Here is a 13,779-nt window from a genome sequence, read left to right on the forward strand (position 1 = left end):
ATTTAAAATTATTATTTTAATACAAATTTAAAATTCTTTAAGTAATTTCATTTAGAGGTAAAATTAGGAAGTCACAAATCACCAAATTAAATAACAATAAGAATCAATAAGGTGACAAGATTATTTAAAGAGTACTGATATAAATATACATTCACTTTATTATGTTATCTTAATAATAATTACAAGATAAAAATTATTTTTTTATTTTTTATTTTGATAAAAAATAATAAAAGTAAAAATTTAAAAATAATAATAAAAAATTTAAGATGTTGCTAATGCCTCCATAACTTTTATTATTGCCATTACAGCTTGCCATCTATTGCATGCAATCACAATTTTTGCTAATGCCACTACAAGCTATCCTAAACTTGTCTTGCACACCATAGTGTACTTTATGGAATACTAAAATCTACATCCATAAAGAATGTTCATTTTATCTATTTATTGTGTGCATTAACAATGTTTCATAAAATATATTGTTATACGCATTGCAAGTTTAGGGCAAGTTGTGGTGGCCATTAATATTAACTTCTTAAGTATTTAGCTTATTTAGAATGGCTTACTAAATTTTAGAAATAAAATATGCAAATATTGTAATATTTTATCAAATGGTAAGTTATGGTAAACTGTGAAAAATACAAAGAAGATTTAGATAGAAAAAACATAATTTAAAATTTTTCAAAGTTATTTTAAAAAGTTCATCTCCTATACATTAGAATATGTAATTTGTGAATGAAACATGCAAGTGTACATATTTTTATTAATAACAATTAGAAAAAATTTAAAAATTAATTTTTTATATATATCAAATATAGTATTATTGTTATTATATAATAATTATAAAATTATAAAATTAATAAGTAATTATGTCCTCATTTCTAAAAATAAAAAATAAAAATTTAATTTAATGAGATCAGTTTAAATATTTTAGTTTTAGATTTAGTTTATTTTTTAATTTTTTAAAAATTAATTCATGAAAAAATAGTGTATAAATATTCTATATTTTATTCTCTGATTATGTAAGCAATACTTTTAATGGATTAATAGCACCAATAATTTAGTCTTTTATGAATCGAATCTTTTTAAACTTTTTAATGATGAAATAGTTAAAATATTTTTGTTTATAATAAAAGACCATTTAAACACCTTTTTGTTTGATAAATGTGATAGTCTAATTTAAGCATAAAATTAAAACTGAAATTTATGTGGCTAAACATTATGTATCCTCTGTTTCAGTTAGTATGAGGTCTTTATCAATTTACTAATTTTAGAAATAAGAATTAAAAGTTATACAAATGAAACACCTATGTCGTTGATTACATTTACTTTTAGATCAATATTTTATAAATTTAAAATTAATCCTAGTAATATCCTCAAACCCAATTGCATGCTTTACCTCCCCCCCCACTAAAACTCTATAAAACTTCTGATCCACAGCTCCAAAATGGTCTGCAGCGAAATCCATCCACACAAATGGTCCTCTCGAGGCACCATAACTTTGGCTTGGCTTAGACAGGCCTCAGAGTTGGCTGGATCCTCATGGCGGAGAGACCAATGCGTGAACAAAAGCGTGTTTCCTGCAGCGAGCTTTTTTCATGCATTCCAAGGCAAAACTTTGCATGAGAAACTCGGTGTTTTGCTTCAGGATGAAGTCGTGGATTGGGGTTGATGGATGATGGTTCCGGTGCTTGTGTGTTGCAGCTTGGTTGGGCTTGAGCCCACGATTCAGGTTGCAGGTCCATCTCCAATCATCTCCTGTTTCCCATAGGGACCCCTGTAAAGTGCTGCAATAATTCAAGGCAAAAAAGAAAGAAAGAAGCAAACGTGCAGTAGAGGGACAGCGATGGATATAAATACCGACCCTTGTGAATGTCAAGATTGCCACAATGGCGCTAGACCAGTAAATGACAAAGAACGGAAGAAACAAACGAAGAAATAACCAAATAGAGATTTCGAGGATGCTGAGCTCACGAAACAAAGCAGTGAATGATAAGTCGGTGATTGAAGGCAAGGTTTGTAGTTGTCATTATTGGACGCATATTCAACTTGCAGGTGTGTTGTAAAGTTGAGAAATATGGTGTGCACTTCGTGTAGCCTGAGGGGGATGGTGTATGGTTCTTGTATACACCTAGTTGATAACTCATCAGGTAAAGTACGAGATGAAGAAGCCCACTTGGCATGATTGAGCATGAAGGAATGAGGGTTTGCAATCAACTTGCACACATAGCAGTGTGTGTGTGTGTCAAGTTGGCCACATTGCTAGCCAATGTTGCTTCAACTCAACGTCCAGGATTAAATCCCAAAGGTTTGAAATCTGCTTCGTGAGAGACGGAGTGTGCTACCCGCTGCATACACCATCATTCTAGCCAATCTCTTCATCATCCTCGATTGTGAAAAAATACTATGGCTGCGATGTACATGTTTGAATTCATGTTCCCTTGAGTGAAGTCCAGCCTTGACTTGAGATTGCAGGTTCAGTGTTTCCGTGAAAACGTCATAGCCTGCAGGTGATTGAATATGCAGCACACAGACGTTGTGCAGATTTTTGGCTGTGGTCCCTCTCACACTCATTGACAGATTGAAAACAACATCTGCACTTAGTTCACAGTGTGTTTCTTTTTCGTGTCATTTACCCGCAAAAACTTCTGAATCAGCTGACTCTTTCTGTATTTCTCAATTGCATGAACTCAAAACAACGAGTTGGCTAGAATAATTCTGACACAATTGGAAAATGTTTGATGACAACACAATACTAGACCGTGTTTTTTGAGGTTGAGCATTATTCTTATGATTTGATGTCTTCGGTAGCTTCAACATAGAGTCTAGTGCAATCCAATTGTGAGTGATTTAAAATATTTTTGACATCTTCAAAGACCAGGTCACCGAGACGTACACTGATAACCAGTCTTAACTCAAATAGATGGTTTGTTTGTTCTTTTGTCAAAACCCAACAGATTTTGTGTAAGATATCTCCAGTAAGCACTAGCTTGTTCTCATGATCGTACAAGCAATTGTTTTTGCCTTCTACATATTTTGTTATTACTAATGTTTCAAACATCGTAAACTTAAGTATATAATACCTCATTTACATCATATAGCTATTATTCTGTTTATTCATTTTAAGAAGACAAGAGTCCTAAGAGTAATTTGGAGATGTATTTAAATAAAAAAATATATGTGATTGTTGTAGATAAATTCACAATTTCTTCAAAATTTGAAGACAAAAAAGTGACTAGACAAGGAAGATGATTGCAAAGCCATAAAATTTGTAGAATCTTGTTTAAACAAAAGATGTCCATAAAAAAAGAATATAAGTCATTAATGATAAATAATATATAAATATTTAATTTTCTTCCAAAAAACCAAATTTGCAATGGATAAAACGGATCAATGCATTCTAAACGAATATAAAATATTAAAATAGATTAGTTGCAATATCATAACTTTGCAATCAAAATTAAATTAAATTATAAGTTGCATTTTCAAAGTAAAAATATTTAAAAAAAACTATGATAAAAATTAGATAGATGATATAAATAATTAAGTTTAAACAGTGTATTATTTCTATTTTGTAGGAGTAATACATTTATTACAAAATTATAGAAAAAAAATTCTATTTTACATGCTCTACTATAGAAATAAAAGAAATGATAATTACTTAAAGTATAAATGATATTTTTTGATTTAAGGTAAATTTTGTTTATTATAAAATATTAGAATATAAAAGAAAAATTAGAATAAATCACAATTAAGAACAAATCTATCAATTAAAGCCATTGATGATATATAAGTTATATAAATATATGAAAAGTTAATTAAGAAAAAGATCTCATAATAAAATTTAACATGGTTAATTTTATGATTCATATATATATATATATATATATATATATATATATATATATATAAAGTAAAGATATTCATTGAATTTTTTAAAAATAAAACAAAATGATAAAAAAAATCAACTACTTAAATTTAAGTTAGATATTATAATCAAAATTAGAAATTAATTTATATTAATTACAAGTAGTTAAAAATTAATTAATTAATTTTATTAATAAAACATAAATAGATTTATTTTAAATTTTATAAATTCTTTAGTTTTAAAATATTTTTTGATATTTTAATATGAAAAAAAATATATTAATCATTCAATTCAAATTACAAGATGGCCTCAATTAACAATTTTTTGTACTTAATGGTGTGAAGCAAGACATGTAACTATAACAAAAGAAAAAAATTTCAAACACAATTGTTTTTGAAAGAACAAAAATCAAATAATTATATATTCTAAAAACTAATCGAAATCTATTTATTATATTTTAATCTAATAAAAAATAAAAAATAAAAATTTAAAATTTAAATATATGTAAATATATTTATCTTTCTAATAATGTAACAAAAATATAAATCAAATTTTTGTGAATAAATTATGATGGTTTAAAAGTAAGAAATAAAAAGTGGAAAAATTAACTTCATATGTTTTGTCTCAAAGATAAGTTGCTTTAGGGATCAAAGGTTTTAGCTTCACTAATACTTACAAATAGTACATATGGATTTTTTTAAAGAAGCCAAAAAATCTTTTTGCATTTTTAATTAAACTATGGTATTTTAAAACATTCTATAAACCTAAAGATGTTATAAAATCTTCAAATCTTACTTAAAATCTTTATAATGAAACTTACTAAGACTCCATTTTTATGAAACTTTGTTAAATAAAACTCTTGAATCATGTAAAATCAATTTAAATTATAATAAATAATTAAAAAATCAAATAAAATCTTTATTATGATTTTTTTTTATCAAAATAAATTAATAATATATTTTTAATAATTCTACCAGTTAAAATACATAGATGAGAATCATCATAGCTACAAAGAATACTTTCAATTATCCTTTTTTGTACGATGTATTTTTTATAATTAAGAAAAGAATTCTACTTAATTATTTTTAATATTTTTTTTTCATGTATATATATATATATATATATATATTTAGGTATATGTAAATAAATTATTATATCTTTTTTATTTATCTTAAAAAAATTTATATAAAAATATTTTTATTTATTCAATATTTTTAATTTAATATGATTATTATTTTTACAAATAATAGATTTTTTGCTATATTAAGATATATACATATATATAAAATATAAATTAAATAATTATATGAGTTTTTTATTTTTTTAAAACTTTCTTTAATATTATCATAATTATTTACATATTTATTATTGGTCAATAAAGTTGTATTTTTTATCACGTTATGATTTTAGCTATTTTTAGTAATCAATAGTATTTAAGATATTTTTATGCTAACATTTATAGTATTATCTTATTTGGCATAAAGAAATATCTCTTTAATATTTACATGCATAACATGAGGCTTTTTAGTATTCTATTTGTCTATAAATATTATAAATGCTAAGACATATACAAACCAATATATTTACATTGAAATTTTTTATAAAGATTATAATTATAAATAAGTTTTTAGATATTTAAATATAAATACAAAAACTATATAAAATTTCTTAGTTAAAAATAGTGAATTAGAATAAGGTTAAAATTTTACAAAATTACATGAAGATTTAATCTAATAGTAAACAAAAGTATTACTACTAGGACACCAAATTTGATATTGTGACTTGTAAAGTTAGAAACTTAAAATGTTGCAAAAATATAGACTAAACTTTTGTAATCTTTTAGTATTAATAAACTATAAATATGATTTTTATATGACTTTTCTATAAAATTTATTTCAATCATAATAAAATTTATACACTTAATTATATTTTATTCATAAAAAATATTTATTTCCTTAATTATATATATATATATATATATATATATACATATATATACAGACGTGTGTGTATGTGATTATATACTTATATATGCACAAATTCATTCAATCTTAATTTCAAACAAAATATTTTAAGTTACAAACTATTTGTATAATCTTTTTTCCTCCATACAACTTAGGATATGTTTCAAAAATATGTTGCTGAATGATCATCATGTTTAGCGCTAAAAAATACTACGTGAGTTAAATTAAAACCAACCAGAAAACGTCAAGTTACCTCAGAATTCTACAGCAAAGAAATGCTTGATTATTGTTTCCATGGATGTACAAATGTATAATCTCCAACGCATGCTGTACATGATGACTTTCAATACAATTCTAAGAAAACGTCGTATGTTTTCCTATTTGGGGATACAAAGATTCGTCTCAATGATACTAGTTCCAAGAAAAGAAACTGACGACGCATCAAAATATAGCATCGAAACCTTGAAATTTGGGATCACTCGCTTGTTTTGTGTTGGTAAATGGTAATTTTAGAATCGAAATTCCTGCAGCTTGAACCACCACTGTAGTGGTACTTCTACATTGTCGGTTCACTGTAACTCTATCAGAAGCCAACTCAGATTACTAGTTAACTTCCATTCAGTTGAAATTTCGCGCACTCTTCACGGACATGTTCGGTTGCTTGAGCGGTAAAGTGGGATCGTGAGCGTCGTGGACACAAGCATTATGGACACGGCCCATGCACAATCACCACAAACAACAACCAGATCGGCACACATGGCTCCAAGTACCCACCTCCATTCACCCGAACCCATGCATCGTACAACATAGTAGCACCAAAGCGGAGTCAATGTAGATTACAATCGTCCCAGCATCAATGGCTGCTGGCATATAAGCATCACACCTAATCGTCGCACCTCTCGTCAATCTGTCGGAAGCTCCGTGATGTCACCGGCTTTCACAAAAATCTCTGGTCCACACACCCGGCTTCCACCCCACACAAACCTTTCTACCTGCACCCGAACTAGCTTCTCATGGATGAACGGCCTCGCTTCCTTGCGCAGGCGCCACATCTCAAACAAGCAGCGTCCACCTCCTCTTCATCATCACCTCCCAGCTCCCCCTCGTCCCGGCTCCGCTCCCTCCACACCTCGCCTTCATCGCCCATGTCTGCCCAAACCTCCACCCGTTGCGCACCACGTTCCTCAGTACCAGACTCCGCCTGTCGCTGGTCGTCACCACGAACGACAGCGGCCCGCTCATCTTAGTCCGCACGGTCCACAACGCACCCCAGTTGCGGTACATTGGCACCCACCCGGTGTATGGGCACTTGATCCTCACTGCCACCACGTTCCCCGCGCCGCCCACATTGTGGATGAGCACCATCAAGAACCACGGGTTGCCCCCCACCGTAAACCGCACTCCGCCGCGTTTCGCACAACGAACCCTGCCACCATCGCACGTGCACCACATCGTCAGCTCCACCAAGCTTCTCATTCGCTCAGACACCACCTCCCACTGCCTTCAACTACAACATGTCTGAAACCACTGCTGCATGTCTGGAAGACCACTAGTTCATGTGCTTTGGTGCTACCTTCCGACAGCTCTCTCACCATCATCATCACTAGCCAACCTCCAAATCATGGTGCGGTCGCGAGGGCCACTTACTTCCTGAACCACACTGGTACCACTCCTCCTCGCCGTACGAGCGATGTGAACGCCAGCATCGGCAGGTCGAAGTGGGACCTGGGAGGGTCGCACCACCCTCCCTCGGACCCGCGCGGGCACAGATTGGACGCTGTCACGACGATCGAGCGAGTGTAGCTCCAGCACCAATTCCGCCTGGACCGCACTGAAGCACACCGGAGTTGGTAGCACGCACCGCACGCACTACCACCCTGGAACAAGGGTGAGCTCAATGCAGCGGTCATGGACCCGTAGCCGAGCGCGTACGTGTTCTGGTACGCGCAGGCACCCCCCCCTGCGTCCCTGCGCCGTTAGTCGAGCCGTAGTAGGTGATGTGGGCATCCCTCCATCCTCGCGGTGCTGCAAGCACTGCATACAGCCCCAGTGCCAAGAAGAGCACAACAAGCTTCCAGCCTGATGCAGTGTCCATCGTCGTCCTGGTCCCCCTCCTGCAGTCTTACAATATTCTCATTGAATTATCGATAACCTGATTTAGTCTGGTTTTGTTTCACATTTTAATGGAATTCTGAGGGGATCCGGATTGAACATTATTTGCCGTAGGCAGTGATGTCCACATAGCTTAAGGCAGCGCTGCAGTTTGAGCGGACAAGAAGCTATGCTGTGTTCAGCAGGCATGACGAACATGGTTTTAATGACATGTGCTGATCTAGGGCCCCTGAAAGTGCTGCCGTTGCGATGGACGTGTAGGTGAGGGCTCTCTCTATTCGATGACTCACAAGAGTGCCTTTTACATTGTAACCACTCGTCTTAAATTCGGATTATATAGAAGCAGTAGATGCGCGAGAGCTCGACGGTGACGTGTGCTTTAATGAAGAGGAAATGACGTATTCTCATCGAGTTTAAGAGCACTAACTCCCGACCAATGCCATTTATACAATTGCACTTACACGTGTCAACTTCGATTGCAGTGGACTGCAGTCACCTTCGGGCAAAAGCCAAATTCGCGATTCTCTCGAAAGGATGAGCATTGGCGTTGTATCCTCAAAACTTTATTGAAGTTGGAATAGGGATTAAAGGAAATGAAGTCACAACGGATGGTCGGAAATTCCGGCTTTGTCATATCTAGAGCATAGTCAAGCAATTTTAGGTCGTGTCGTCAAGCCCCCTCACCTACTGAGGACCAGTGAGAAGCTGACGTGTGGAGAAATTTCATACTGAGAGTCACGATGAATGAAACTTGTTCACCTTCTTAAGTACATGTTACGCATGAAAATGAATAACTAATTATTAAGTTTAACTTACTGAGACCAATGAAATTGAGTCCTCAGCATTTTCAATGCATGGTGTTGATTAGATTACCTAGACAGTGCTACAAGAGAAAAATCTCCAATGTACACACAGCTTCATCACTCTAATTCATAATGTGGAGCATTATTATTTTTTCTTTTTATCTTTTATGAAACATCAAACTCATCTTCGTATAAATAAATAAATAATCTATTAAATTTTTGCATCCTGTGATTTCTGTGTTGTTACAACATGTAAACCATGATGTTCTTTGGATTCACTAGATGGAGTGCCCATCTTCTGATAACCTGTCTACTGTGAAGTGAATAGTTGACACAGCCAGCAACAAGAATATCCAACTCTCAACCACTTCGCAACTGCAATAACAGAGGCAGATTGCAATGGAAGGAGACTCGCATCGACTGAGCAATGCTACGTCACCATAGTAGTTACGTTATCGTGGATCTTAGCTCCCTCACGCAAATACTCTATCTTAGATGACAACATGTAATCACATGCTAGCTAGTAGACCTTCTAATTATGTGCTTACGACAACTTGGGCTTGCATTCAGTATCTGCTGATTTACAGACGAAATATCCAAGCAAAATCATACGTATGTTCGATGCTTGTTCCTTCAGGACAACAAACTGATCCAGAATATGTGTTAATAGAAAAATCAATTGCACCTTGGTGTGCGGAAGATATCAAGGGTGTACGGACAACTACAACCGTTTCAGGTCGGGAGTTGTTTGGTGAGCTCACCTTAGCCTTGGTTCTGCGGCACTATTCACAATTGCAGCCCCTTAAAATAGAATACAAAATATGAGGTTCAACCACGGCCTGCGATAACCGGCCTAAGGTGTGAGCAAAAGATTCGCTCGCTTCACATCAGGCTTGGCGTTCTCCAGGTTTCCCTGACCTCATGTCTCGTTACGGCATGATTCCACATGACAAATGAGTTTCTATTCTCGTTAACAAAACAGGTTCGATGTGCGAAGCGCGGCGGAGTGCGGTTCACGGTGGGGGGCAACCCGTGGTTCTTGATGGTGCTCATCCACAATGTGGGCGGCGCGGGGAACGTGGTGGCAGTGAGGATCAAGTGCCCATACACCGGGTGGGTGCCAATGTACCGCAACTGGGGTGCGTTGTGGACCGTGCGGACTAAGATGAGCGGGCCGCTGTCGTTCGTGGTGACGACCAGCGACAGGCGGAGTCTGGTACTGAGGAACGTGGTGCGCAACGGGTGGAGGTTTGGGCAGACATGGGCGATGAAGGCGAGGTGTGGAGGGAGCGGAGCCGGGACGAGGGGGAGCTGGGAGGTGATGATGAAGAGGAGGTGGACGCTGCTTGTTTGAGATGTGGCGCCTGCGCAAGGAAGCGAGGCCGTTCATCCATGAGAAGCTAGTTCGGGTGCAGGTAGAAAGGTTTGTGTGGGGTGGAAGCCGGGTGTGTGGACCAGAGATTTTTGTGAAAGCCGGTGACATCACGGAGCTTCCGACAGATTGACGAGAGGTGCGACGATTAGGTGTGATGCTTATATGCCAGCAGCCATTGATGCTGGGACGATTGTAATCTACATTGACTCCGCTTTGGTGCTACTATGTTGTACGATGCATGGGTTCGGGTGAATGGAGGTGGGTACTTGGAGCCATGTGTGCCGATCTGGTTGTTGTTTGTGGTGATTGTGCATGGGCCGTGTCCATAATGCTTGTGTCCACGACGCCCATGATCCCACTTTACCGCCTAAGTAGCTGATCTTGCAGCGTAGATCTTAAAGTGGGGATGCTCTATTGTTGTCGTGAAATTGATTGTGTTTGAGTGACAGTGATTGACACGAATATATCCTGTTTTCTAAATAGGAAAGGTTAGAGAGTACTCAAAGTTGGGCAAAAATGGAAGCTGTGTAGAGATTGGAGATAATGAATAGTTCTGTAACATACAGTTCCTAGAGGCTTGCAAACTAGTAAGGGTTGCATCTTGTAAATGGGATGAGATTTTTCTAAACAGCATTTATTTTTTATTTTTTATTTTTTCTAAGAAGTAGGCTTAGAGGCACGTCTTCTCAATGGGGTGTGATTGTCCAAAATGGCCTGTTCTTCTCTTTGAAGTTGATTAAGACCCCTTTAATATTAGGAGTCTATATTTAAGCTTCTAGCCAACAAGATATACAAAGTATGTATTCCAATACTTTTTCTTAAGTAATAAGCTTATAAAGCAACAATGCTCTTCTAAATTTGGCAAATAATGATAGATGATTGGCAAATTTTGGGCCTAATATGTTCTTAGTAAAAATATTTATTTTTTTGTTTTAAATAGGATATTAAATAAACTTTAGATTTTTAAGTTCAACTAATTGAATAATAAAGTGATATTAAACAACTATGTATTTAATTTGTACATAATATTTAAAAGTATTGACTAAAGTGAAGGTACTTCAAATATTGAAATATATTAGTATTGATTGTGATAAGTTTTGCTTGATATCATGAATCAAGTGACACAAATCTTGAAATGCAATAATTTCCTTGGCCATATATTCATATTTTCTATTTGATAGGATTAATAATTGCCTAGTAGATCTTTAACTTTTTTAAAAGTAAAAAATAATAGTTAGAGATGGATTTATACTTATCAATCTTTCTTATCTAATTTTAGCCATCTAAGTCATAAAATATACAAGGATTAGTATCTTGCCAATATTGAATATTATAGTTGATAAAATATTTCAAGTATGTAAAAGCATGCTTGTATGCTTCAATATATGTTTGACCATACTTATGCATGTATTGAATAGGTATACTAATTGCAAATGATACATTAGATTGTATATAAATATGTGCCTAATTAAGGGATCTAACTAAATTATAATAAAGAAACTTTGCTTATTTTTCCTCTCTTAAGATGTCTAAAGATAGTTAATAATTAAGGATTATGTATCAATTGTAATTGATATAGATAGAAGACATAAATTATAAAATTCAAACTTTATTAATTTTTGCTAAATGTAATTTTTTTGTAAAATGCATAGCTAGCTTTGGTAAATATTTTGTATAACTTACAAGTTTAATAGGCAATGAACTTCTTTAAGATTAAACATGAAAAATCTAGAACTAAACTTAGGCTTAATATATTTTAATAAGCATAGATGATTGCATGCAATAAATATTTTGTTAATAAAAAGAGTAAAGATAGTAAATTTATTTTTTATTTTTTTATTTTATTTTTTTATTTTTTATTTTGAATGTAGTAGATATTGATGTTTACATCAAAGTTCATAAATTCAAGTGGTGCCAAAATTGCATCTATTATCATATACCATTTTGTAAGATGATTGCTTCAACCTATTGAATGTCTTTTTTTAAATTACATATTATTTATTTTTTTAGAAAAGAACTTCTTTAAAAATTAACAAACTATTTTTTTTTTCTAAAAAATTATTAAATTTTTTATTATAATGTCTATTTAATGGACACAAAGGTTTTATAGAGGAAGAAGTACTAATATTATTCAAATAGATTATGTTCTCACTATAAGTATGAATATTTTGATTTTTTTTATCAATTAAAAGACTTATTATTTATTAAAATATTTTTTTAATGTGATATAATATTTATTATAAAAAAATATTGAAATTATAATTTAGCAACTAAAGTAGTCTTGAATCAAGATAGAATACAAGAAATATATTAAGAAGAATGAAGAAGGCCTATTTTTTGCCTCCATATATACTATCTACTAAAGAACTATGTAGTAATGTCTTATAAACCATATAATACATGTTCAATTTGCTAAACACTTGTCTAATTAGTAGGACAAAATTTTGCTATGTGTACAATATGATCAACTTGCAATACAAGTGACTAAATGTGCATCATGTGACTAACTTTTTAACCAAATTATCAACTTAAAAATCACTTGTAAATATATATAAAGTCTATTGAGCTTCTAGAAAGCTTTTTAATAAGATATCAACAATTTAACCTACTTCTATTCACTTCTACGTAGTCCTATTTATCTAAATAAAACTACTAATAAATATGACTATTTGTTATATTTTAAGCTAATTTTTATTAATATGTTCCAAACATGTATGCCAAAGATGTGCAATTTCTAATAACTTTCAATTATTGACAACTATATTTTGTTATTGACAACTAGAGTTTGTTAGTAGAGCTTGCTTTAGCAAAGGATTACTATTGTTGATAGTGACTTTAGCCAATTTATGATTATAAGAGCTATTGATAGAAATAAGATATTTCTATTAATATTCACATTAGTTGGATCAAAAGATGTTTTTTAATATTGTTGACTCATTTTTATTTTTTAGTTGTAGCTTATGGAATAGATTTTGGTTCAAAAATCAAAGAAATTTACTTTCATTCTATAATTTGTAGGATAGGTTTTGTACTATTGATACTTTCTTTGTAATGATGTATTTTTTTGTATGCAACATTTTTTTATGGAGATTCTTTAGCTAGTATTTTTTTTCATTTATTATATAATTCCATTTGTGTATTTATAGTTGTATTGTAGTGATTACTTCATATTTATATGATAAATGATTATATTGCTATTGTATTATTTGTTAAGGTGTATGTATCTCGACCTAAAGTGATGTCTTATATTGATCCAAAATTAGTATTTAAAGCAAGTATATATTGCAAAGAGAATTAATTATTTATATCAATATTATTTGTATTTGTTTGTTTTTATTCTATATTTAGCTATAATTTCTATAATTAAATTTTCATTATCAAGAAAATTAGTTAATTATCTAAATTAATTAAACAATAATGTTGACTAGATAAGTTCTTTTTGAATTGTGGAATCATTTCTTTTAGGAATTAAGATTGGACTATCTTACATTTCTCCAATTAATGTTATTATTATATTATCTTTGATTTAGTATGTTTGTGTAATACAAGTTCTCAAAAGGTTCATATTTTCTTTAAATAAGAAAATTACAATTATAAAATTGTTTCTTACTAGAAATCTACATGCTTGATTTTTATTCTAGATACAACGTTTTTTTTAGT

General features: G+C 32.5%; 1 protein-coding gene across 1 annotated transcript; it reads right to left on the reverse strand.

Moving 5' to 3' along the window:
• Nucleotides 1-6,639: 6,639 nt before the first annotated feature.
• On the reverse strand, nt 6,640-7,947 carry LOC112276904 (expansin-A4). The gene is given in 3 exon segments (XM_024508711.3): nt 6,640-7,255; nt 7,477-7,787; nt 7,790-7,947. Coding segments are annotated over 3 exon segments (819 nt in total). The 5' UTR covers nt 7,925-7,947; the 3' UTR covers nt 6,640-6,882.
• Nucleotides 7,948-13,779: the final 5,832 nt, after the last annotated feature.

Source organism: Physcomitrium patens, chromosome 24, assembly GCF_059467195.1.
Source record: "Physcomitrium patens ecotype Gransden chromosome 24, ASM5946719v1, whole genome shotgun sequence".
Lineage (NCBI taxonomy): Eukaryota > Viridiplantae > Streptophyta > Bryopsida > Funariales > Funariaceae > Physcomitrium > Physcomitrium patens.